This window comes from Telopea speciosissima, chromosome 9 (assembly GCF_018873765.1).
Source record: "Telopea speciosissima isolate NSW1024214 ecotype Mountain lineage chromosome 9, Tspe_v1, whole genome shotgun sequence".
NCBI lineage: Eukaryota > Viridiplantae > Streptophyta > Magnoliopsida > Proteales > Proteaceae > Telopea > Telopea speciosissima.
This window is the reverse complement of record NC_057924.1, coordinates 53363109-53390703: the sequence shown is the minus strand read 5'-3', so window position 1 is coordinate 53390703 and position 27595 is coordinate 53363109. Positions and strand designations below refer to the sequence as shown.

At 37.9% G+C, this 27595-nt stretch overlaps 1 protein-coding gene across 1 annotated transcript; it reads right to left on the bottom strand.

The window, feature by feature from the left end:
* Positions 1 to 4089: 4089 nt before the first annotated feature.
* Positions 4090 to 4737, bottom strand: LOC122640647 (putative ubiquitin-like-specific protease 1B). The gene is made up of 4 exons (XM_043833872.1): positions 4685 to 4737; positions 4490 to 4590; positions 4333 to 4405; positions 4090 to 4227 (listed from the first exon to the last, which is right to left on the bottom strand). Exons 1-4 carry the CDS (start codon positions 4700 to 4702, stop codon positions 4105 to 4107), a joined length of 315 nt encoding a protein of 104 aa, XP_043689807.1. The 5' UTR covers positions 4703 to 4737; the 3' UTR covers positions 4090 to 4104.
* Positions 4738 to 27595: the final 22858 nt, after the last annotated feature.

Sequence of the window (27595 nt, the reverse complement as noted above, 5' to 3'; positions counted from 1 at the left end):
GGATAGTGCTATATCCGCATCCGCATCCGATTAGCTTTTGGATGGATTCAGATAGTGCTAAACGGATTTTGACCATTCATTTACACCCCTAGATCTTTGTGCTTGCTAGATTTGTGGGCCCCATAAGTGAAATGATATAATAAATCTAGAAGAAAGACGGGTGGTAAGGCTGTGTACATTATGACCCTACTCAAATCCCGTAGTGACGGGAACCTTGTGCACTAAATACACCCTTAGGAGAGATTGAGGATAACCATCAACAAGCCTCTTCGTAGCCTTAATGGATTGTTGATTCTTAGTGCAACCTTGAGGTCGAAGGTTCAAGGGTTGTAGAGGAGGAGGAGAGGATAACCATCAACATGGTAAGAATAAGCCTGGCCATTCCAGCATCCATGCACACTGTTAGAAAGCCATGCAATTATCACGAAGAAAACAAAGAGGATCTCTACTCCACAGTTTACAACTCCACAACCCACACTTCACTTGTAGATAGTTTGTACATCAATCTTCAATACATCCTTACTAAATAATGGACCATAGAAAATATGGATTAAGAAATCGAGTAGGATCCACACCAAACCACCCTTATCTAATGGGCTACTCAAATTGGTCATAACCTTTTATTCCATGTGACTCAAATTTGGAGAGGTCGATTAACACTTTGTATAGTTATCCACTAAACACGTGCATCTGTTCATTGCATTACAATTATCTCCATACTCATAAGAAACAACAAAAAAGTAAATGGGAATATAGTTGAACAAATGGGAATATACTAATCCCCCCACCCTCCCTTTTTGCTCTAGATGGTTATCTTTTAACAAAGCCAAATAGGATCTAGATGGGACTAGAGCATATTCTTCCGCATTCTGCTTCTGTGATTTGTAAGAAGTTCCAAACAATCATTATCTCCATCACTCTAATTGGGCTTGAATCTTTCATTTCAAAACACAAGCCTCTCTTTATTTTGTGGATCCAATCTGTCTTTAAACAGAGTAGGACCTCGGTGTTGCATCATGGATATTCTTCTTTTGTAGTTTCCCCTATATTGTTAGTATACAATTTCTACCTCTCTTTTCTACAAGTTCAAGCTTTTAGGTGAAACAATAGCTAGCAAACATGGTATCAGAGTAGGGAGGTCAAGTGTTTGAATCCTGAGAAATACCAAAGGAGTTTTCCCCCACTTCTCATCCTTTGGTGTCTAAGTGTGAGCACACATGTGTCACGTGCAAGGACCAAGATGACCTGCACGCATATGCATTTGTGTCCGCAGAGATATTCAAGAAGCAATGCAACAGGTTGGATGCTCAAATTAGAAAAAGATAAGATTGAACTTTACCCATCCACATATCTAAACCTAGCTGGTAAGCTGGAATCTGACCTAAAGAGCCTCTCAGATGCTTACAACAGTCTTGAACAGGTCAACTTCCACATGGAATCAGAAATAAATGCATAGAGCCCAGGAGAACCAATCACAGACATAGGCTATGAAGGCTGAGCCAAGGAAAGAATCCCACTAAGGGGTGAGGCAGAAATGAGTGATCTGTTAGGTTGCCTTGTAAAAGAAAAAACAGACAAAGTGGAGAAGCTGACAATAAGGTTGAGGGAGTTTGGGAGGATGTTGACTCACTCCTGGAAGTGATTGATCACACAACTTTTTAATTATTGGGTTAAGTTTATTGTTTCAAATGTTCTACAGTTGGACTGTATTGTAGAACTAAGTGTCAACAATATACCTTTATTATTCATTCTTATTATTCCAATGGATATATTAAACTGTTACAAAATTTTGGATGGGTGAAATTTCAAGGGTATAACATGAAATGCATTAAATCTAGCAAAGAAGATTAAGAACATTGTCTGTAAAGATATCCTGCTTATGACTAGTTCAAACTATGTTTGCTAAGTCATGAGCAACCGAAATCAGATGTATATCTACTTTCTTGAGACATCCCTCAGTAGCAGATTTCAAAAGTGCTTGAATGTCTAAAAGTAAAGAAATCAGCTCCCACGGCCAGATGTGATCTTCAGGATGAGAGATCCAATTGACTATTTCCAGCAAGTCAGTCCAAACTGCTAGGTTTTGACACTCCATAAATAATCTTCTTGTGATTCCTTCCTGAGCTGTCCCTACAACACCATAATTCATATAGATTGGACATAAATCTTTTGTATGAGTAAACCCATCTTGACAAGAATCCCTGGTTAACCAAATTCAATTACACCTGTGTATCAATAAAATTCTTAAAAGTTGTTTGAAAAGTCAATTCTTTTTTGAAGAACTAAATAAGGGGAAGAGAGAGCCATATACATGCAGGGTTACACCAGTTTCGTTGGCAAAAGCATACATCCTTCACAGATTGGATATCTTCTCTCCCTCCCTCCTCTTTCCCGTCTCTCCTTCTCCCTCATCCTCTGTTTTTTCTTTATCTTACCACTCTTCATGACAGTAACAATAATCCAAGATATAGTCTAAAGGCATCAGGGTAATTTACCTAATAGTAAGAAAATTGTCTCTGGCAAAAGAAGACCCAAAGATGTTTCCAGTGTTTCCATGTTGATGTGCAGGATATACCATATCAGCTCACTTGCAAACCTTACTAAGTCACCTCTTACATAGACAAAGAAAGAGGACTTGAAAGACAGGGGCCCCTAGTGTGGCTTGGGAATTCAATGTAGCTTATGAGATAATGTTAAGTACTGATGGGGAAGAATCTATAATCCCCACTTGACCGTCCATAAGCAATACATGCATGGACAAGAACCCACATTGTATATTTCACCAAATCAAATCAAACCCCCATTGGAAGTACTTTGTAGTTCTCCACTAGAGCATCAGCAAGTACTGGCTTTAATCAAGAGTCAAATACAATTTTAGAAAAATTCAGAACCCTAAAATCAAGCACTAAAGACGCAGAATGACAACAGTGTTCAACATAAAATTCACAAAATCACACACAGAGAACCCTAAAATCATTTCCCAAACTCAAACACTAAACAAAGACAATCAGAAAAATCACAAAATAGTCAACGTAAAATTCAGAAAATCATAAAGAATTGATGAAATTTGTGAGATTTGTGAAATCTGGAGTTCAACAATGAGAGAAGAACGAAGGGGAAAATGAGCTTTTTTTTTTTACAGATTTCAAGCCAATAATGGCAACAAAACTTGCAAGCTTCTGCTCATCGTTGAACCCTAGAAATTTCGCCCAAATTAGTTGTACCTTTCTATGGTCTTCCGTTAAAGAAGATCAAATCAGACCAGCTCAAAGAGAGAGAGAGAGAGAGAGAGAGAGAGAGAGAGAGAGAGAGAGAATGAGCGAGTGATATGGGAGGGAGGGTACCTGGATGAACATGTAGCGACCTCAGATGATGAACATGCAGCAATGAGAGAGCTTGCTAGTTCTCCCATGAAGCTCTTGAGGACGATGAGAGTAGAGTGTGGTTCTCGACCTTGAACCCCTTTCTTGGAAATTATCGGGCATAGTTTCTTTGAGTTGGTTTCAAGCAACAGAAAAACACCTTAGACTTATGTCGTCAAAAATGTTCCTTGATCCATAAATTCTAAATTCTATTTCAAAAACATTAGAAAACAAAACGGATTTGTCAAATACTTTTTGGGGTGTTTTTTCGTTTCTTAGAACAGAAAAACAGGAATAATTATCACCTCCAATTCGCGGGCACCTCCAATTCCTCTAATAGGGGGAGTGGACCCCACCTTGGGCAGTGTTTTTGGACAGGGGGTAGGGTGGTCATTTCTGCCCCATGTGAGGAATTGGAGGAATTGGAGGGGGCAGTGAATTGGAGGGGAAGGAAGTCCGAAAAACAGTGAAACATGTTTCTTGAAGTGGTTATCAAATGGTGCCTAAATATTTAAAAAAAGAAGAATTTTTTTTTTGTGGCGGAGTGTACCACCCACGCCCACACTGGGGCAAAATGTCTGCCCTACCCCATGAAAGGCGAATATGTCTGCCTCGCCCAATTGATGCTCCGCGTGTGCACTTCCATTAGCCCATGTGCATGCACAGAGGCCACACTCCCCCATAGAGAACTTTTGCCCTTAAAAAAAATTGATGGTACACTACCAACTGATTTTAAAATATCCTAATAATATCTATTGGTAAAAAATAAAATGCCATACTTTGTTGAAGTGTCCTTTTTAGCATTGTTTTTGGAGAATAGCACCAAGTCTTCCTGGATCTTCTTTCGGAAAAATACCATGTCATCCTACATTTTGAAAGAACGAATGATAAAAGAAAATAAGTTAATCAAATTAAATTAATATAAACCACAAAAATAAAGTGTGCATAAATATTATAAGCATATCCATACCTGTGAGAAATTTTCAGTCAATTTTCCATCCCAACATTCCATAAACTTCAACATGAAGACACCACAATCATGCCTATGACAAGATTTATCAAGATTGTCAATATGTTATGAAACAATAAGAGAATATTTTAGTTAAACCCAAAATTGAAAAACATACAGGTTTGTTTGTAATGGAAGTTGAGGTCGATCTAGACTCCATTTAGAAATTGAAAGCATCCTCCCCTCATTTAGCGAGGTTAAAATCATCTCGCATGTATCCTTTTGCAAACAATTCACACACTAATCCATCTAGGAAATTAAAATAATGTCTTAAATGAGGCACAAGAAAATTAATTACAAACAATAAACAAACCAATATTTTCTGTGTCATATTTTGATCAGGAGTGTTTTCTCTTCGTATGGAATCCAAAACTTCAAATTTATCACGTATAAAAACCAATGTTTGTCCAAGCATATGGGGATGAAAAGCTGCACACAAATTACTATAATTAGTCAAAATTTAGTACATTAGTCATCCATTCATTACAACAACATATTTAACAAAACAAAAGTAAGATGCACTCAATGCAAAGCTACAGTACAATGGGTAAAAACGTAACCATAGAAGATACAAACTTGGGGCAAGTATTTTTGAAATAATTACCAGATCACAAAGAATCAAGTTGTACTTTAGGTTCTCCTCTGAATAATAAGATTGTAGATCCTTTATTTCCTTGATGAGTCCTTTAGCAATCTTTTCCTACAATAACCATTGGAAATATTAATACATATAACTAACTTTAGTCACTTGTTTTAGTATTGTTTACACAAAAATAAAAAATTTACCCCAAAGTAAGTGGGAAAGTAGTGGCGCGATGGAATTTTAGTTTTTTTTGTTCGTTTGAGGATTAGCATTTGCCCGAAGACATCAACAACCTACATGACATCCAAAAACATCATTAGATTGTCAATATATGTGACAATTAAGAGTATCCCTATAGGTAAAACTATAGCGTAGTGAACTTACTGGACTCTCAATCCAATTTTGATCTTCCAAGGCACGTCGTTCCTTTTGAGTTGCATAATAGGCTGCTATCTGTACCCAATATTCTCTATGAAAGAGAATTATATCATATAATTAGAATTACTTTTAGTGAGTCAAATGTTACCTTTTATATATATATATACCAAGACTATATCTTTATTAAAAGCACAATTGATGACTTCTACAAGTTCACATAATGGATACAACACTCAATTAATAATTTCTCTTTTATGATATGACAAATTCGCTATAACTTGGATCATGTATTGATTAAAAGTAACAAAAATGAATAATTATTGATGAAACAAAGAAGTTCTATTAATATACAGGAATAAGGTATATGACAATGAAGTCAACACTTAAACGAGGCGAGGATTACAAAAAAAAAAAGAAAGAAAGCAGAACATTTTATGCATAGCGATGTACGCACATGGTGGTGCCATCAACCGTTGGATGGGAGAGAGGGGTGTGTAATTACATTTTTGCCCCCGCACCCATCCAACGGTTAAAAGGCACAACCATGTTCATAAACAGTTATGCATAAAATTTGTTTCAATAAAATAAAACCTTGCGCGCCAAAGACTGTTAAATTGTATCTTTTTCTTACCCATCATTTTCCCTTGTGTTGAAGACTTGTTTACTTGCACTGCTTTCCATGTCATTTAATCTGAATGTATCGTGTACTACAGGATTGTCCATTGCCTGCCAAGTTTTTGACCCATGAGCTATTATTGTATTTATGTTACTATGAACGACAATGTGTCTACTAAAAATATATCAACTACTCATCAAGTTCTCAAATGTAGAAAAATACCCAGCTCAACTCATGAGGTTCTCCATGCAAATTTCAAATTAAACTCTAAAACTTGGCCTACAGATCCTTATCATTAAAACCAAAGTAATAAATTTCATTCCAATATGCTATTCGAAAAATGAAACTTCACTGAAACATGGTGGTGCCTTCAACCATATGCATATTTTTATTTATACATGTATCTATAATACAACATGTGTACTTCATCCGGATTGCATAAAATGGTATTTTGTTAATGTAATTAATGAAGTACTCCTCCCTGCCAATAGCAATAGAAATAAAATGACTGAAGAAAAATTCATTTGAGGTTTCCAAATTGGTCAGAAAGAAAAATGTTTAGAACTTAGTTTAAGATTCTTACTCTTATATCATTTACAATTATTTTTAATAATTTAATACAACTCTAATCTCAATATGTAAAGAAAAAAGTACTCCTTAAGGAAGGAGGCTAGCATTTATACCTGAGTGTGTTGGGCTTCAAGCTCTTCATCTAACGAACTCTCTTTTAATATGACCTGTAAAAGAAGATAGTAAGTTGCAATAAGCTAGTAGGTAATCAAAATTTTCTTTTAGTAATTTTCTCAAAAATACTTTTTGCAAAGCTTTGAAGGACCCAAAAAGAACCACATTTTTAGCAGTTAGCACTCAATGATTAGGACATGAAAAATTCTTGACTTCCTAATCATAATGTGTTTCTTGTACTTACATCGACATCTTCATTAGCGAGCTTTCTCCTCTTAGAAGATAATGGTTTCATCATCATCAAGTCTATCTTTCTTATTTCATTTTTAATCTTCTTCTTCACACTGTTATCCAAATTCAAGATCTCCATTTCGGCTGCCATTTTCTCCTCAACACAATTTTTGAGTTCCTCGACCGGTCTCATTAGCTATTCATTCTCAATTTTCATGTATTTGTGATCTGAGCAAACCTCGTACCATTCAGTGATCATGGCTTCATAAATGTTTTCATGATTGATAGCTTGAATCTGTTGAACTACTTGACACATTTGTTCTTCCAAAAGACGACGTGTATCCTCCATTGCAATACCACATTCTTTAAAGATATCACCATAACGTTTGCAAATGGAATCAATTTTCCCATTTTCCACATCTATCTTTCTGATCTCATTTTCAATCTTCTCCTTAATATTTTCCAATTTCATTGCCTCCATTTTGGCCGTCATTTTCTCCTCGAAACAATTTTTGAGTTCCTTGACCGAGCTCATTAGCCATTCATTCTCAATTTTCATGAAATTGTGATCTTTGCAAGCCTTGTCCCATTCAGTGATCATGGCATCAGAAATATTTTCATCGTTGGTAGCTTGAATCTGTTGAACTATCTTATACATTTGAATTATCAAAAGGCTGCGTGTATCCTTGCTTTTTATGGGGCAACTTTTGAAGATATCACCATGATGAGAGAACCATTAATGACTAGATTTTTAGTTGGGACTACAAATGCATTGTGAAAATGTTCTCACACAAGATTTATGTATCTGTTGCATGACCCCGATAAGAGACCACCATTTGAGTTTTTCTTTGTGCTAGTAATTGATTGCTTAGTATTTATATTAGTTATTCTCTTCCCAACATTATGAATGTCAAGGTTTTGTGGTAAGGTCTCATGGTTATTTGTAACTTTCAAGCTCCACTTGATGGGTCTTTAGCTCAAATTGGTAGAGCACTTGGAACATGAGCATGTTCTAAGGATGTGTTGAACATTGATGGCCACTGAGAGGGGGGGTGAATCAGTGGACTATAAAATTCTTTTTCCCTCAACAGTTTCACTATCTATTCACCTATTGAGATCACTCACCACAACCACCGACACAGTCTTCTTAGAATACATACAGGCACACAATCACACTCTAATAGCAATCCTGACTCAGTCTCATACACCACAGTCACTGATACTGCTGCCAAGAGCTACTAAACAAAGTGCTGCCAAGAGCTGCTATGTCAACTATTGGAGATCCGTCACTCAAGCACACTGACTCAATCACAACTGGAGGACCTCACTGATGGCATACATATACACATACACACCCCAGCCTGACTATCAAAGGCTCTACCAGGTGTGTACACCCATCCTGCAGAAAAGCACTTCTAACAAAGGCAAGCAATCATCCACAACACAAGAAAATACGTGTTTCGACAGTTTGCCTACGTGCACGGAGTAATGGTCACTTGTACCTCAACATCTACTAATCACTAATTTTCCTAGCATAAAACTGAGAGGCCGGACCCACGGCGGCTGATGTTTTAGTCACACCTATGACTCAGGACATCTGACTTGTTTCTATCCCTAAGTATAGAGACAAGGGTGTTACCGCCAATGATTTTTCCAGCACCCACTGGTAACCAGCACTGTGTCCAGATGCAACTGGACAACTCAATAAAAACAATTGGGCTTATACAAATGCCCTACAATGAAATCCACATAGCATAGGTCTATGGCAGTATAACCTAGCTAGCATATGCAATGGAAATACAGTATATCAAACACAACAGGCAATAAAGTGTAGAAAATCTCACAACCATGCACTGTCTCTGATCACTGATGTCGGGTGATGGAGTCTGGCAATTCTAGTGGCTCACTGGAATCTTCAATTTCTCCCAATTTGATGGAGAACTGGAATCTTCAAGTGTGCTCTGTCACTAGAGTCCCGGAGTGGTTCCTGGCAGTGTGGGAAACCACTCACTTCTTCTTTTTCTTTCTTTTCCTTCTATTTCCTTCACTTTCTTTTCTTTTCTCTCCTTTCCTTTCCTTTCCTTTCTTTTCTTTTCTCTTCTTTTCCTTTCCTTTTCTTTTTCTTTCTTTCTTCTTCCTTTCTTTCTTTTTGCACTAAACCTTCACGGAATGTGAGATGAGCTTCAACCTTTTTGCTTTATCTCATTCCCCTTTCCTTCTTCTACTTTTCCCCTTCTTCTTTCTTCCTTCCTTCCTTCCTTCCTTCTTTCTTTTTGTCTTTCTCTTTTCCCCTTTCTTCCTTGGCTACAACCACAAAGGGAGGTGCTGAAATTATGATTTCAGACTATCAATGGCTTCTAGGGCGGCTGAACACATGAGATGGAGAAGGTGATTCAAGCCATGACTACACACATCACCTATTTAGGGCTGCAACCCTTTTCCGGCGACCTCTGCTTCTCTTCTCTGTTCTCTCAGCTCACCAATGGATAGATCTTGAAAAATTACCCAAAATAAGAAAAAAGATCACCTCATTTCGAGTTCCATAGCCCTAGATATCGCAGACTAAAGTTGGGCCATTCGTAGAGCTCAAAATGGAATCTCGAGGACTGTGTACATGTACGCGCGCAAGTATCATATCGCCGCTTGATTCCATGTAGCACACGTGCAGTATCGCGCATAGCAGGAACCGCTGGATCAGAATCGTAGCAGTTGAGACCGTCAGATTGCTTCAGATCGTGTCAGCAAGTCAATCGTCAACGGCTGACATAGCAAGCACGTTTCGCGCTACTATTGGCTGTCTCATACGGCGGCCTGCAACCCGTTAGATCTGTCGGTGAAGACGGGAAAGATCTTAGACCGTTAGATCTTCATCATTTATATCTTGAATTAACAAGGCTCATGAGATCCTCCCAAAGAGAATCTTTTCTAGCCACTTCTCTACACAGGCGCTGCACGTGATCAAGGATCACCAGGGTCTACAGATATGGATTAATCTGGACCGTACATTCAAAATTTTAAAATCCCAGTTGAATGTTGTCTTATCGATTGGAATCTTTTGCATCTTTAACCAACCAAGGCCCGAAATGGAATCTAAGCCATAACTTCCACGCTTTAGCTCCGATTTGAGTGCCGTTTGCGGCCACGTGTCCATGACGATGAGCACTACCAATCAATATTAGCCACATCAGCAAAATACTTACTGATTTTCTCAAGGAACCCAAAAACAATTCGGATTGACTAAAATGCCCTTCATTTTAAGTGACCAAACGAGAATTAATGTAACTTCGCCGTCCGAACTCGAAATTGCACGATTCGAGTTGCATTTCGAAAAGGACTCAACGAACTAAAATATTCATGTAGAATGCTCCACCCAGTTCTGTCATAATACCCTCAAAAAATGCCGACGAATACGTTGCCAGCGCGGAAACCTATGAAATCAACATTCTTAATGCACCTAGCCTTCACCCAAGGCTATTTAAAGCTTCCAAACACTGCAATGAACAATCCTATGCTGTCACATAATTTATGGATGCTCCAACATCATTGCCAACATGTCACAATACTGTCAAATGACCAAAATGCCCCTATGAGCTGTATCTGTACCAAGATGCATTATGTTGATCACAACAACACACATGCACTGTGTTGACAACAATGACAATCAACACACAGTCACCGCCATCTGCACTGTGTGTTCAACAGGATGGTGGTTCAAATGCACTAAGACCATTTTTATTCAACTGTTCATAGCATAATTAGTTAAGGCAATAATCTACACAATTTCAAGTGGTGTTTTCCATTATCTTTCTTTTTCAAACATCAATTTAATTCTTTAGGAAAAGAATATTTGAAAGCCAGTGTACTTCTGATTGCTAGAGACGAAAAAGGATATATGGTATCTATAGTGGCACCAGATGTTTTATTTGGAACCCAAACCAAATACCCAACAGACATAATTCATATGGTAGGGAATTATGTGAGCAATACTATTCCAAATTCACAAACCTTTGTTCAATTTAAATTTAGCACAAAGGATGTTGGTTCCATTAAATACTTGGCCATGAGTAATTGACACCACCAGGAGATAGAGATGTGTCTCTTTTTTGATTTACTAATCAGGAGGGGGTGCCCAACTATATGGCATTAAGATGCATTTCAGACATGCCAAGTTTTAACCACAAAATTACTTTTACTAAGAATTAATAATTTGGCCAATATCCTTTTCACATGATCAACTCTTACTAAGAATTAATAATTTGGCCAATATCCTTTTCACATGATCAACTATTCATCTAGACATTCTTTTAGGTAAATTAGGATGAATCCAACTGACAGACTCAGGGTAACCAAACAATTATTTAGATAGATTCAAGATAAATCCAGCTCACAGACTCAGGGTAACCAAACAGTTTTTCAAGAAGAATCAAAACATAGAATCAGGGTAACCAAACAGTTATTCAAGAAGATTCATGTCACAAAATCAAAGTAGCCAAACAGTTGAATTTCTTCTACCACCAAAAAAAAAAAAAAAAACAGTTGAATTTCAAAGTTACGAATCCACAGAAACTGATTTTAGAGAATCTGATCCAAAATTAGAATATAATTCTTTAGAATAACTGAACCAAACACTTCCTAAAACATCTAATAAAAGGTCTAACTAAAGTAAAGCAAGAAGCCCTATGGTTTGTTTAAGGATTGGATAGATTTCAACATCAAGAATCATCAAATTGGAGGTTCTATAAGAGGGTTTAATGGTATTTGGGTTATGGAACTGAAAATCCATTAATTGGGGCCATTGATGGGTGTCATTAACACCCAATAGAAGTTCTAAATACAGCAGGACAAAAAGCCCTAAGATTTGGCTAAGGCCTAGGTAGGGTTTCAATCAAATCCAAATGAGAATTATCTAGAATATGTACGAATTACCTTACTTACAATAAGGTTAGCTTAAGACAGCAAATGGGCAAGCCTTAAAGCTGTAATGGGTCTGTAACTCTTCTTTCCCACGAGCTTCTAGCTCCAAGCTTGGATCTCCAGTTGGTTGGGAGGTGGTTTGCACTCAGGAGAGATTCCAATGGAGGTTGGGGCTCCTCCTTCTCTTCCTTCTTCTTCCTTCTTCTTCTTCTCCTTCCTCTTCTTCTCCTTCCTTCTTCCTCCTTCTGTAGTCTCCCATGTTTTCTCTCCTTTCTCAGGTATTAGAAATGATAGAAGTGAGGTGAGGAATAGGGTTTGGCTTGTTTTAGTTAAGTGAGTTGGGTGTGTTTGGTTGGGGGTGTTTTAAAGTCCAAAATGAGTTTAAAACCCATTAGAGTCCACATAGGTCTTAGGTTAGTGTTCTTAAGGTTTAGTGAGGTCTAATAGGTCACAAACGGTCTAAAATAACTAAGGGCTAAGTCACCAATTAGAGTCCACATAGGTCTTAGGTTAGTGTTCTTAAGGTTTAGTGAGGTCTAATAGGTCACAAATGGTCTAAAATAACTAAGGGCTAAGCCCTGGGCTAAGCCAAGATAGAACTAAATCGAAATAACATCCTTTTTACACTGGACAGATGATGCAGCGGCGAACTGTGTGCATCGTCTGCCGGTTTCCCAGGCATGAGCTGCAGGATCTGACCTTTGCCCACTATTTTGTCCATAACTCGGTCGATAAATAACAAAATCACGCGATTCAAAATGCGTTATAAACTAGACATAAAGGGTTACACTTTTCATGAAGCGACCTTTGATCAAATCAAAAGGTAAGGTCCTCGAAATTGGGTTAGAGGCTGGATATTAATCAATGATAGCAAACTGAATCGAATTGACTTTGATGATCTCGCCTACTTCGAGGATGTTTAGATAGGGGTTGAGAGGGTTTTTAATGGAGGTTGTCTACAATAATTAGTATCTTTCAAACATACTAAACTAGGCAAACATAACCGCTCGGATTTGGGCACGGGTGTAACATGTTGCGTTTCAGATCTGAATATCTTGCTTCATTTTTTATCTAAGTTTTCTTTTCCATTCGGATCTAAGCTCCATCATCGTTTTGACATTCTTCTCTGAAAGAAGAGGGAAGGAGGAATAAAGAGGTTTATCATAAGGGCATTTTGGTCATTAGATTCCCTGAAACTAAAGTCGAAGGTCCCAGACTAATGGACTGGACTAGATTGTGTTACAAAGTTTGGACAGTAGGGGTGCATTTGGAAATAGTGAAAGTACAGGGGTGCATTTATATTTATAGGCAGTTTGAGAGGGGCATTTGAAAAAAATCCAATTATATACGATTGTCTTTTCTTTCCCATTTTTTCCTGTGTTTGGAATACTCTCATGTGATAGAAATCTTTGTTGATTCAAATTTGAAATCACTTGGAAATAGCTGCAACTTTCGATTACTGTCAAAAACCAATCTCGCCAAAGAATAGTGAAATGGCAACAAAACTGGATTTTTTCCCCCTGTTTCAGAAAAAGAGAAGAAATGAATGGAAGCATGGTCGTGACTCGTGAGTTGCACCGTGTCAACTGCCCGAAATCCCCCTCCCATGAACCTTGATCTGAAAAGCTCCAGTTGATCCATGTGAAAAATCTCCAACTGAAGCGCCCATCTATGCACCACTATACCTTGCTATCTCTCTCCCACTCACTCTTCGAACCCTTTTGGCAGCAACTCTGCTATGAAATCAACATTAATGTCGAACCCAATTGGTGTCCTCACAACCCAGATGAACGGCTTCCCACTAACCTCCAAACCCAATGTAAGTTCCATCATTGGGGTAGAGCTGATTGTGTTCTGAGACCCAAATGAGATGTACATAATCGAATTTGGTGGATATGATGAGAATTCAACCAATTGACGCAGTTCTCCGCGGTGATTCTTGGTTCTCTTACTGAGCATGAGAAGGACACATGCAAAGGAGACAATGAAGGAGGAGGATTGAGCAATTATAGAGGAAGGAGAGGCCCAATAGTCCAAACAGGGAGTCCAAAGTTTTTTCTCAATAGATCAAGCCCCATAGGTTCAATCTTTTCTACGGTGTTACAGATTATCCCATTAGAGGCCATAGAAAGTTAAATCTGTTTCCGATTTAATATAGACAAGAGATCAGTACCATCTCCGTCTATCAGCTCCGGGTGAAGAAAAGAGGTAGAAGACCTGAGGTTCAATGAACCCACCTGTTTTTGGTAGAAACATGTGAACTTTATTAAGATTAACGTGAATTATACATGGATGCAGTTGAACATAACTCCTGGATTCATGGATCGGAATTTGGTTAGACTGTTGTGCACCTTAACAATAATGTCTTCATCTCCAGGGAGTCAGCTACATAATTTACCTCCTTTGGAATATATGAAAACGAACAAAAAGTAAAATAGGATGACAAATGTAGTATATCATCCACTACGTACAGGTTTTACTTCTAATGGTGGATAATATTGTTAGATCTAGATCATTATCATGATCATCATGCTTCACATGGCTAGAATACAAGTTCAATGATAGAAATAGAAAGTGGAACAATGCGCATACCTGTTCCTTCCGTTTGCAGTAGATCCCAGCTCTCACAACAAGATCTCCAAAGATCTACTCCTCGTGGTTAACAGCTACACGCTCTGCCTGCCCTAGATTTTCTCCCGCCTTTCCCTATCAATGTTATCCCTCTGTAACTCCGTGAGTAAAGTTACAAAATTGAATTGGGAGACGGCAGGGACCTAGGGTTGCTATAAATAAACCCCAGACCTAATCCATCCCCACAATAGACGGTCTGGATTAAATCCCCTTTAAGTGATTAATATGGACCCCAATAAATCAAGTCATAATAATTGAACCCAAAACCCAACAAATATAACCCATGCTGAAGATAAGACATCAAATCTCTATGATCCGTCTCCACCAGCAAATTCTCATATCCTTCAGAATTACCTTTTAACAGCGCCGAACAAATAGACATGGCTTCACCAACAAGAACCGATGTGAAAGAACCTGGCATAGAGACAGCAAGAAAAAAAAGCCTCAATAGAATTCCTAAAAGTAAATCCAAGACCACCGCTGCTCGTTCCTTGGCAAAAACTCGCATCACAATTCAACTTGATATACCTTTGTGGTGGTGATATCCATTCTGAATCATGTAATGGAGGATAGCAATCCAAAACAGAATTTGAAGTGAAAGTCGGTAACACAGTACCATTTAGGAACTCCCAATGAGCTTTAGTTGCCACATGAATAACTTCCTCAGGCTACCATTCTTTTCGCCCAAAAATACATCGAACAAAATAAATACCCCCTCTCTCATTAGGTGCTTTTTAATATATATATATATATATATATATATATATATATATATATATATATATATATATATATATATATATATATATATATATATATATATATATATTGTTATTTTTCTTTTATTTTGTTTTCTTTTACAACCAAACAAAAAAGAAAATTTTCTTTTCTTTTGTTTTCATTTCATTTTTTTTTTTAACCATGTCTTGACAACCAAACATAGCCTAAGAGTTTGTATGAATCCTTTTCCATTCCGTATAAAGAGTACATGCATGGTTGATGATACATGTCATTTTTCCTCCACCGTTCAATCTCATGCTCATGATTATTCTCTCAATTGCATTCCTCTCTTCCAACTATTTTATTACACACAATCTCGTTCCGAACTGGTTGAGTTAACTCGTTATCAGCCCGGACAGATCTGAATTGATTCACCAATCCCTTTATTGATCTGACTTGGCTGATGAAACTGGTATTTTTGCGATTCCGAATTTTAAATCCTTACCCTTCATAGTCAGAAAATTGGTTGAGATAAAGATTGATGAAAGGGCCAATCACATGTTGATTACAATATTGGCCCAATTAAAAGGATCTTATAAGAACAATCGATTCGGTTCGATCATCGGTTTTATATTATATCTTGACTCACTTTATTCAAATTGCAGCATATATATATATATATATATATATATATATATATATATATATATATATATATATATATATCCTTATCAAAACCTTAAATCTTTTTCTTCCTCATAATTAAAGCCAATTTGGATGCAGTCGCTATTGTGAACTGGACACAGCAGCACAACACAAGGGGAAGTAAGAGTACGTGGCACTAAGAGGTTTGTAGTATCTAAAAACAATAATGACTTTGGACCAAGATCCATCATATGTTGAATTACAATAATACTAGATTTCATAGGATTAAAAAGTTTAATAATATAATAATAATGACCCGAACACAAGACACTAGATGATACCGGTTCAAAACTAAGCACACGTTTCTAGTCGATCTTCTCCCTCTCCTCTGTGCCACTTATTTTGAAAACATTGAATTTAATTAGGTGATGATTAAAAAGTCTTTACTCTCATTATAAATTAAGGCATAGAATGGCTCTTGAGCTAATAAGTTGCAAAACGATGGAAGGCTCGACAAGATCCCTCAGGAACTTCCCTTCTCTCTGTGCCACTAAACTCCTCTCCATCTTCTCATCTACTTCATCATCTCTAAGCCCTGCTCCTCCTCCTCCTCCTCCTCCAGATGATATAGAAATGCAAGCACAACGAGCACCAATAGCCCACAACCCAACCACCAATCTCATGAATCCCAACAATGTTGATCCTGCTACCTCTTCTTACACCAACGATATCGAGAGTGCAAGGATGGATATTCGTGTCTGGTCAGCGGCTGCAACACCTCTTTCAGTCTTTTACTATCAAGCACGCCCACATGTTCCTTCCATACTCCGCTTCAGTCTCTTCGCATTCATGCTGGCTGCCCTGGTTTACTTCATTGGAGTGCTTATGCATCACAAGGTTCCATCCATTGCTAAGGTCATGATTCAAGCAGGAGTTGGTTTTGCTGCAATTTGTTTCTCTGTGTCTATGGGGCTGATGCTTCTATAGAGCCTCTCTCTGCTGGCCGCCCTGGTTTAATTCATTATAGAACTTCTGTTTGTACTGTGTCTTTAATTAGCCTTGTCACCAAGTCATATATTATATTAATAGCGTGAAGTTAGTGTATCTCTGTTTTAACTGTTCTTGCAAGCACACGTTGCTCACTTTCTCTACCTTTTCCCACCCTCCTCTGTACTACAAATCTAGAGAAATGAAAAATGACAGGGCAAGGTAAATAAAATTAACAAGAGCAGACTCTTTCTTGTTCATACAATTCTTCTTATACCCCATTCTCAATGAAAAACAAAATTGGATCCTTCTCTGCTTCAGCATTATACTGTTCTAAAACTATTACTGAAATCTGCTGAGTTGATTCATACTATGCAGAGAGGTTCAAACTTTTGTAATTTGTATATACACCTTATAGATTGACTTAGCAATTAAATTCCAATTCGTTTACAGGTATATTACAACCTAATTGTCTCATAGCATATACGGCAATTCATTTGCCCAAATCCATTAAATTAGTTCCAATTGTTTTTCCAGCAAAGGGAAAGAACCCTTCTACACTAGAGAAGGGACCTAGGGAGGGACACACCGGGTTACAACTTACAACTCAGAGAACATAGATTGAGCTGAGCGCCTGAGCATATATATAAGGGCAATCCTGTCATTTGTCATCTACCGTTGTGTCCCTCTCACTAGGGACCTCTTTTTTTTTTTTGGTAGATGGCTCAAACAATGACTGGATGCCGATTCGGCCCCAATTCTCCAATTGTCAACAATTGATATATGTACATTTGGATCGATATTCCTTCAGCTACAGTGAATGGAAGACCTTGTAGGTCTCGCTGTTCTTCTTGGTCTTCTCCTCAGATTTAGGCTTCTTCCCAGCAAGGGCTTTTTCTGCTACCGTAGGTTCCTCTGTCGGCTCCGCAGTGAGAGAGGGAGTAGTGAGAGAAGAGGGAGAATCGGATTATGTTAGGGTTGGGTAGATGAATTCGGGTTAGGATTGCAAACCATGGTTAGAGTTGGATTTTGAACTGTCTTTAATTTTGACAGTCAGATTAAAAGTTGAAAGGTATCACATTATTAAAGGGGAAATTGAGAAAAATTGAACCCTCTCCACTCCTCAAGAGTCAAGGCTCACCATTTTTAATAGTATTAAGGGAAAGCTATCCTTTCACCGAACGGAGGAGCAACTTGGCATTATCTAAGTCTGATCAGACCCGATTAGATTTGCACCTAGGCTGGAGCCATTGGACTGAGTTGAACCAGACCCACAGTTTTCCAGCTTTGTCACACAACCATACTATATAAAATAGCTATATGACTATATGATCTAGCTAGGAAAAATGGTCCCTAACTTCCTACAAAGGATGAGACCATGGTTCTAGTGCATGGTATTGGAATGGGTATCGATAACTTGGAAAACGATACGGTGTAGGGTCGGTATTGTCCGTATTGAATTGGTATCTATCAAAATGTTGAGTCAGTATGCCTTTTCGGTATCGAACCAAGAATCGGTCCGATATCGGCCAAATAAATAATAAAAAATTCTAAAAAATACCATAAATAAAAAATAATAATATTTTTCTAAAAAAATATAAAATCAATTACTTTTGTATGATAAATGCAAACAATCAATTGATATATGTATTAATATTTAATGGTGATATGTCACGTAAAATTTCAAATTTTGTGAAATTAAAATCATAAAATTTGAAATTTACATGGAAATTACTTGTAATTTTCAATTTTAACCTTTTGAAAAAATCGACTGAAGAAGAGAAAAATCCGTAAATTCTAGTCATTCAACCACCTTGTTCGATTGTTTTTTTTTAATGTAAGTGTAATCACACAAATCACACACCAATCCCAAAATAATTAACGGACAAAATCACAAAAATGCAAATCAAATGTTCAACTACCTTGTTCTTTGTTTGGTATTTGATCATGATTTTAGTATACAGTATTGGAACGGGTATCGGTCATTTTGAAAATCGATACGGTATCAAATTGGTATTGGCAAGTATTGACTGTATTAGACAAATTTGCCCATGACTCCCCTTTAAAAATGATTTTTTTTCATCTTCACCATTTTACCTCTTGTCCATACTGTATCATTGATACGATATCGACACGGTATCCGGATCGATCACTAGCAAATACAATACCAATACCTCAAACCATGTACTTGATTTTGAAAGACAAATTTTTATTTTTTAAAAAAAAATTTGAGTTAAGAAAAGCACAATTCACAAACTCACAATCCAAGGACGAGAAAAATAAGAAAATGCTTTAAAGTTTGTTTTGAAAAATTACATTAAAAAATGCCTATTTATATAAGTGTCATTGCCCCATTGGCCAAGGGTCACTTCATTAGGATTTTTGAAAGCTTGAATGTGTGAATGACATTGATGTGAGAAGTCTGACAATCATTTCAGATCTCAGAAGTTTAACATTGTAATTTAGCGCACTTTAGGGGCGATACCGGCGATATCACCCGATACCATAACCGATCCATGAAAATATTCTAGAATCAGCCTAGTAACAAGATCGGACAGTTGCAAAACCGATATGAGCGATATAATACCGATAAAAAGTAATTAGTGTGTCTTGGAATCTCACGAACATTGGATATATTAATAGATATATAGGATGTATATATATTTGCAATCAATGATTTGGTATCATCTATACAAAATTATGAATATGTTTTGATCAGTTATAACTATTACAACCCAATTTAGATATATTGCATATCTAAATTCTTAGGCACTGAAACACTCTAAAGCTTGTTTAGAAACTGCAAGAGAAAAATTGATTGTTTCTCAATAATTATAACTACTGAAAGAATTAAACCAGACTCGTTGCATCCTAACTGTGATTTAATGTGGTTGCAAAATTTGAGTCAAGAGTTCAATGCTTAGTGGAGAGAGCAGAGATCAAGCATTAAAACAACTAAACTGAACCTTGTTGCAAGTGCTTCCATGGATAAGCCCCTTGTTAAGTGTAAGCCTGATGCTTAAAAGACACATGTTGTGATGAAAACAATAGAATATTTTATAGTATTAAAAAAACAGAAATTATTAAGGGAAGGGGTCCCTACAATTTTGGTTGGTATGTGAAGCCAACTTTTTTTTTTTTATTAACTTCAAAAGCACCTTTATGTATAGTAGAATGTAGACAATCTCTCAGTGACGATGACACAAGGAGATTACGCATTCAATGTGTCATACTTGGACAATTCCAAACTTAGGGTTGAAAATGATCAAATTTCTTCTATAAACTTTAATGAAAAAAATATTTTTTCAAAATGAATTTCGACGTTGTGGATTGGTGTTATTTACTACCACGGTTCGAACACTAGACTAGTGCATGAAAGGCCCGAATTAGCCACTATGTCTCTGCTTACACTGCATGATCTGAGACTATGTTTGTCACGCATTTTTTATAAGATTTCCATTGCGACCACCCGTATCCCGCATCATTGGAAAGTGCTCAAAACGAACTTTCCAACAATATATTACACGTCAAATTCCGACAGTCGGGTTTTAAAGTTACTCCTTTGCTTAAAACTAGCCCTTCTTTTTAGCTTTCCTTCTTTATGAATTATACTAGGAGAGAGGCTCCTAAAGGCAAGAAGGTCCATTTAGTAGTTTTTAGCCCAAGTTAAAAGGTTTTCCCCACAAATCCAGTGTTGTCCAAGGTCTAAACATTTTTGAGTATTCTAATCTCCCCTTGAGCCGAGAGCCTATCAATCGATCAGGTTTGGTAGGGACGGGTCGGGTCGGGTCGGGTTTGGACTGGAGGCCCACCTCTCTTTTTCTTACTCAGAGGCCAAATGAAAGTAATTTTCGTTTCTCAATATAAATTAGGCAGTTAAGTAGATTTAGTCTTGTAATTAGTTTAGTTAACTAGGTCCTTTTCCTTTTGTTTATGGCTTAGTGTTTAAGGTATTTTCTTTTGGATTATAGTTCCTATTAATGTAGGTTATATTAATTCCTCTGTTGTTAACTTTGGTTTAATTAGATTCCATTTTTATTCCTTACGGACTAGGAGAAAACCCAAAATACTTAGGCTGTGTTTGGTATGCATTCTTGGAATGCATTCGAAGTTGATTTCACATTCTCGGGCAATAAAAACAACTATTTTTATCATCAATAATGCAAAAATGTCCTAGAATTCATTCCAAGAATGCATACCAAACGCTGCCTAAACCTACCCATTCTCCCTAAGGAAACCTAAACCTAAGGGTGTCAAAATGGAACCGTAACCGAATATTGAAACCGGAACTGACCATTTAAAATCGAATCGAACTGAACCGCACCGTTGAAAAATGATCCGGTTTTGATTTTATAGGTTCTCTTCCCGGTTCGATTTTGATTTACACCGCAAAACCGTGATTCTAAACCGAGTAAGAAACCAAAAAAAGCGAATAGAAACGGGTACCTCTTACTCGAATACTAGCCCATGCATTAATTGGATTAATTAATAACATAATAATTAATTTAATAAATAATAATTATTGCATCATACTTGATATATATTATATTTGTTCAAGTATGAATTGAAAATGATGGATGATGTTAAAATAGATTAACAAAACCCTATTTTCTAATAGAAGTGATAGTTTGTTTATCATATGAGAGGAGGAAAGGAAAAGAACGATGGGTGAAGAGGAAGAGTTTTTTTATTGTATCACATAGGCATGGGAAATATGATGAGTGAGGGAGACCAGGAGAGAATAGAAAAATACAAGAATATAAAGGCTTTGAAAACCAAGATTGCCTTCATTACTGTTTCCAAAAATCGACACTATACAAACCGCATATAAACCGATTGTGAATCAGATAACAAAAATCGAATAGAAACCGATAGAACCGGACTGTATGCAAAATGATTCCAATTTTGACTGATTCCTATCCAGTTCGATTTTGATTTCACCGTATCAAATTGTAAACCACATCATAATCGAACCAAATAACCAGATCGCACCGATTGATGTCCTTACTTAAACCCAACCTAGTCTCTTCTAATCCTTTCTTCTTCTTCCCAATACCCATGGCCATACCCCTACTTCTTCATCTCCTGTAAGGCCTAGTCCCCATCCCCCCCCATCATGTTCATCATCTCCTCCACTTAGGGTTCCAATGGAATGGCTGCAACCTTCACGAAGAAAAAGGAGTACGTACTACCGGAAATTGTAGCTGTATCGATCACAGAGGTTGCAGCCATTCCCTAGGAACCCTAGGTGGATGCTCATAGTGATGCAGCCCTAACGTTTAGGGCTGTGTTTAATTCCTCTGAACATATCATGATCGAATGGTCAGATTAATCTCTGGTTAGACCACAGGGTAGAACCAGGGATTGGATCAGGTCGAATTTCAGTTCAGGAGGGGTCCTATGGGCCGGTTTTTCAATTGAATCAATGTTAGATTACAAAATTAAGCCTGGTTTTATCTTCTTTTAAATTCGGTTTGAGGCATGGGCATATCAAGATTTATTTCTCTAGGCTTCGGCCCAGCCCATTGGATCAATTTTTTAAGGGATGAAGATTGCCTTTTGTCCCTTTTCTGATGAAGATTGTAAATGCTATTGAAGGGATTCCTATATCTCAAATCTAGGATGCTGCTATTATAAATACTATTGAGGGGATTCATATATAGGGGCGCTGTTCTCTGTGCTGCAACGCAGGCTGTGCCCAGGCACATAGGGGTGGCCGGGTGGGCGCAATGATCACCCTGCCTCCTGAGTGGCAGGCCCAGCGTAGGCCGCTACGCTGCGGCACAGAAAACATTCTCCCTCATATATATTATGAACTTTCAAGTTTTCTATATTAAACCAGCAGCCATGCCTCTACCAAAACTAATAAGAATTAAAAAAAAAAAAAAAAAAAAAATTTTAAAAACCCACCTCAATCCTGCTCAATAAAACAGAAAGAAAACAGGAATGAGAGAGAGAGGCGCACCTATTTAACTTCTTCCTGCACTTCTTTAATGAACCAAAAAATTTCCCCTGCACCTCTTAACAAAACAGCTTAGATGAGTTGTTGTTCGTGGGCGGAAGGAGCATAAATAATCAGTCACAAAGGAAATGAAATGGGTGTGCTTGACTTGGCTTCATAGCTCCTGACTTCCTGAGAAATAGGAAAGTCGCGGTCCTTATCCTCTGGAAGACCTGAACGCACGCACTTCTTGAGAAATATTACCGGAAAAGTGTGGGTGTCGATTTCCTCAGGAAAGAACATTCCGGGGAATGCGCTGAATGTTCAATCAAATTCAAAATACAAGATAACTACCTAACAGCTAAAACGTCGAGAAAAAGGGTTTATTCATGGACACAATGACCGTATAGGATGTTTATCCCCCCAAAAACAACAATGATTATAGGGGCAGGGGTGTCAATCTCAGGCCCGACCAGGAAAACCCGAGACCAGCCTGGCCAATTTAGTAAACATGTCAGGCTTGAGCCCAGCCCAAATAACAATCGGTCGCTCCCGGTGCAGGGGTCCAGCCTGATGATTGCCCGACCGACTAATAGTCTGACTCAGCCCAACATGTTTATAGCCTGTATATAGTTCATTTTGCTCAACCCGACATGTTTACAGCCCGTTTACAATCCATTGTGCTCAGCCCGACACGTTTTAAAGCCCGTTTATGCCCTGGGTATAGTCTGTTTAGAGATAAATGTATAATTAGCCCGTTTAAGGCTCGACCGAAGGCTCAGTTAGCCTAATTAATGACTGGTACCCAATCGATCGTTTATAAATGGGACCAAGATTAGTATATTAGGTCCAATTACTTAAACAGGCCGGTCACAATGCGAGGTCCTAAAGTAGGGAGGCCCAATTAGGCCCAACTGAAACCAGCCGGGCCTGACCGATTAACATCCTAATCTTGAAAATTGTTTTTTTTTTTTTTTTCTCAAGTTGATACTAGACCCATGAAAACGCCTGTCCAAAGATGACACATAGCAATTAGATGGCAACCCCTGTGGCTGAGACTCATCTTTTAAGCACGGATGGTTCAACATCATTCTTTTCACATGTAATCACGCCAAAAAGGATTAGGTTTAGTGGTTCGGGAAATTTTTTTTGGTAAATTTACTTTTACCTCCCCTAATCTTTTTGACAAATACGCCAACCTCCTCTGTGTTTTTGACAATTACTCAAATCTCTTTTTCTTTTCTTTTTTTTTTCGGGAGACAAGAGGGGTATCCGACTTTAGGCCGACTAAATCCCTCCCGGGCTCGTACATGACCCCTGCGCCACACACAAACCATGACTCAAGTCTCTTTTATTTTTCAAACTTCATTGCGCTTAATCTCAGTCCGTTAGTATTTTAAGATTAGTTAACGGTTAAATTTGAAAAATGATTTTTTACTAACCCTAAGAAAATATCTGCATTTAAGACATTATCCTTTTGCCCTTGATGAATTGCTAACTCAACTCCAATCCCATCGTCATCTTCTACCTCTCAACTCAACCCTAACCTGCAAATTCAATCGATCTACCCACCTCCCATCGTGCATAGAGAAAGAAATGAGTTAATCTTTGCCCGGCCTATTTTGAGTATTTAAATCCAAAATAGATTTCTTCCTTCTTCTTTTTTTCTCCAATTTCCTTCCTCTTCCCCTTTTTTTTCCCTAGTAAAGGGGGTTACTTTATCCTATCAAGAAGGAATTGGTAACTCATCTTGGATTAATTTGCAGAGCAACTAAATTTTTGACTAAACAGATTCCTTGTGCCTATCCCATTCTTCTCTTTTATTGATTCCCAAGAAATTTCTTCAGTGGATAGAGAAAGACACATTGTCATTGTGGATTCTCTGATTAAAATCTAACTAGAGGGTGTTGATTCAATATTTTTCACATTCACAGATTGGTTCTGGGTGAATAAAGGTTTATTAAGGGGGAAGAATTTGTTACCTAGTCGCATGGCGACCAATGTGGGGGCCAATGAGGGGGTGCATAGGGGTATCCACTAGGAGGGGTGGGGGCGGTCATTTTGCCCCCTTGTGAGTGGGCGTAGGGGAACACGACCAGACAGTGTTCTTTTTCCCTTAAAGTTAATTGATCTTTGTGCTTGCTAGGTTTATTAGCCCCATAGGTGAAATGATATAATATATCTAGAAGAAAGAGGAATGATGAGGCTATGTACATTATGAACCTCCTCAAACCTGCAGTGGCAGAAGCCTCGTGCACTAGGTAAGCCCTTAGGAGAGATTGAGGATAACCATCAACAAGCCTCTTCGTAGTGGATTGTTGATTCTGTATGCAACCTTGTGGCCAAAGGTTCAAGGGTTGTAGAGGAGGAGAGGACAACCATCAACATGGTAAGAATAAGCCAAACCATTTCAGCATCCATGCACACTGTTGGAAAGCCATGCAATTATCACAAAGAAAACAAAGAGGATCTCTACTCCACAGTTTACAAGGCCACAACCCATACTTCACTTGTAGATAGTTTGTACATCAATTCTTCAATACATGTATATATTTAGTTATATTTCTATTGGTGAAAAATCCAACACCTACACACAGGGGCACAACACACGTGGTGGAGGTAACACGGGCGTTCCAGAGCCTTTGACGCAGGCCTAAACGGGACTAGAAACAATCTGTCTTAGCTTCCAACCAGGACGAAACGGCCAGTTCTAACTTCTGACCGAGACAAAACGACCTATTCTAAATGACTAAACGGCCTATTCTAACTTCCAGCCAGGTCGAAACAACCTGTTCTGATTGGCGAAACGGCCTGTTCTAAGAAGCTGGAAATGGCCTGTTCTGACTTCTAACTAGGACGAAAAGGCGATCCTTCTGTGCCTGAGTAGCTCTAAGGTTTTTTGGGTAAAAACAAATCACGATGGACGAAGCAAATGAAGAAGATTGAAGATCAAATTGCTTACTTGCAGTCTATATCCGATTGGAGTCATTATAACTTGCGAAATCCGACATTGACGAGATTTACAACTTGACGTTTACAGTACAACTGTTCTACGACCAGATTGCATAATCTCACAGAAACGAATTTGATGAAGCTTCACAACTCTGCCAGCCATGGATTGATGGAGGTTGCAACTTGATGTTAATAGTCACCTTCTGAAACACTGGCTAAAAGACAAGATTGTTGGAGTTGTTCTCCAAGCATCTCCTAAAAACGGTTTTGATGAAGCTTCCACAACTCTGCCAGCCACGGACTGATGAAGTTTGCAACTTAATGATGATGGTTGTCTTCTAAAACACGGGCCAAAAGACATGGGTGCTAGAGTTATTCTCCAAGCAAGACCTACATAAATGCCCCTTGAAACACAAACTAATGAGGCATTGGTGGCTGGAACCCAACTCCATCAAAAAACTTGACGTTTACAGTACAACTGTTCTACGACTAGATTGCATAATCTCACAGAAACGAATTTGATGAAGATTCACAACTCTGCCAGCCATGGATTGATGGAGGTTGCAACTTGATGTTAATGGCCACTTTCTGAAACACCGGCTAAAAGACAAGATTGTTGGAGTTGTTCTCCAAGCATCTCCTAAAAACGGTTTTGATGAAGCTTCCACAACTCTACCAGCCACAGACTGATGAAGTTTGCAACTTAATGATGATGGTTGTCTTCTAAAACACGGGCCAAAAGACATGGGTGCTAGAGTTATTCTCCAAGCAAGACCTACATAAATGCCCCTTGAAACACAAGCTAATGAGGCATTGGTGGCTGGAACCCAACTCCAGCAAAAATTACAGAGCAGGATGAAAGACTACATCCTGAAAGATAAAAAAGGGAAGGATAAAATAAAGATAAAGATTAGAGTGTTTTGTTGATCCGTTGGATCTCTTCTCTTTTGCTTGGCTTTTGTCTTATATAGAAGATATTCATTTGGCAACTCCCTAACTACCATAACCAACACTTCCACCTGCTTCCTTGTATTGGGGTCACTTTCATTCCAAAATACTAATCTCCTGTGCCATGTGGCCATATGGGGTTTGTAACCTTCCACTATCTGTAGTCATGGCGGATCCCACCTTTCTACTCGGTTATTCAAATTTAAAAGGGTAACTCTTTGCTGACAACGTGCAATGCACGACCTTATGACACGTATAACTGAATCCCAATTTGTGGAATTTGGGTACAAACAATTTCTTGTGATATTTTCTCCTTTTTTTGGAAACAACCCACTCTCTCACTCTTTCACTGGATCCTTTTATAATTTGTTTCATTTATGTATTGAATGGGTGTCTCCAAAAAAAAACATGGAAAAATTCATCCCTCGTATGAGGTAATTTAATTACATGTATACTTTGAATGAAATTATAATTACAATTTAAAAAAAAAAAAAACCTTACTAAATGATGGGCCATAGAAAATATGGATTAAGACATCAAGTTGGATCCACAGTTCTACCCCAAAGCAACCTTGTCCAATGGGCTACTCAAATTGGTCATAACCTTGTATTCCATGCGACTCAAATTTGTATAAGTCGATTAACACTTTGTATAGTTATCCACTAAACACGTGCATCAGTATGTTCACTGCATTACAATTATCGCCATACTCATATATTATTGAGGGGCTTGTAAGGGAGTATTGATTAAATTAAGACTTCAAAAGAATCCAACCGGTAAACCAATTTCAACCTTCAAATTATACTTGCAAGAACATTTACACCATCAAAGTTCCCACTACTAATTAACAATCATGAAACAATAAGAAACAAAATAAAATAAATAATAGGAATAAGAAACAATACTCAAACAATGGATATCTTTATTGACACAATTCTAGGTATCATTGAGTCTGTAACCTCTTTTTCTTTGCCCTGAGCCACTCTTGTATAGT

What these genes read in the sequence shown, in the direction of transcription:
- LOC122640647 (XM_043833872.1), bottom strand. An exon ending in CTTCCATTACAAACAAACCT is followed by an intron (nt 4,406 to 4,489) that starts GTATGTTTTTCA and finishes ATCTTGTCATAG; the next exon opens with GCATGATTGTGGTGTCTTCA. An exon ending in TGACTGAAAATTTCTCACAG is followed by an intron (nt 4,228 to 4,332) that starts GTATGGATATGC and finishes TTCAAAATGTAG; the next exon opens with GATGACATGGTATTTTTCCG.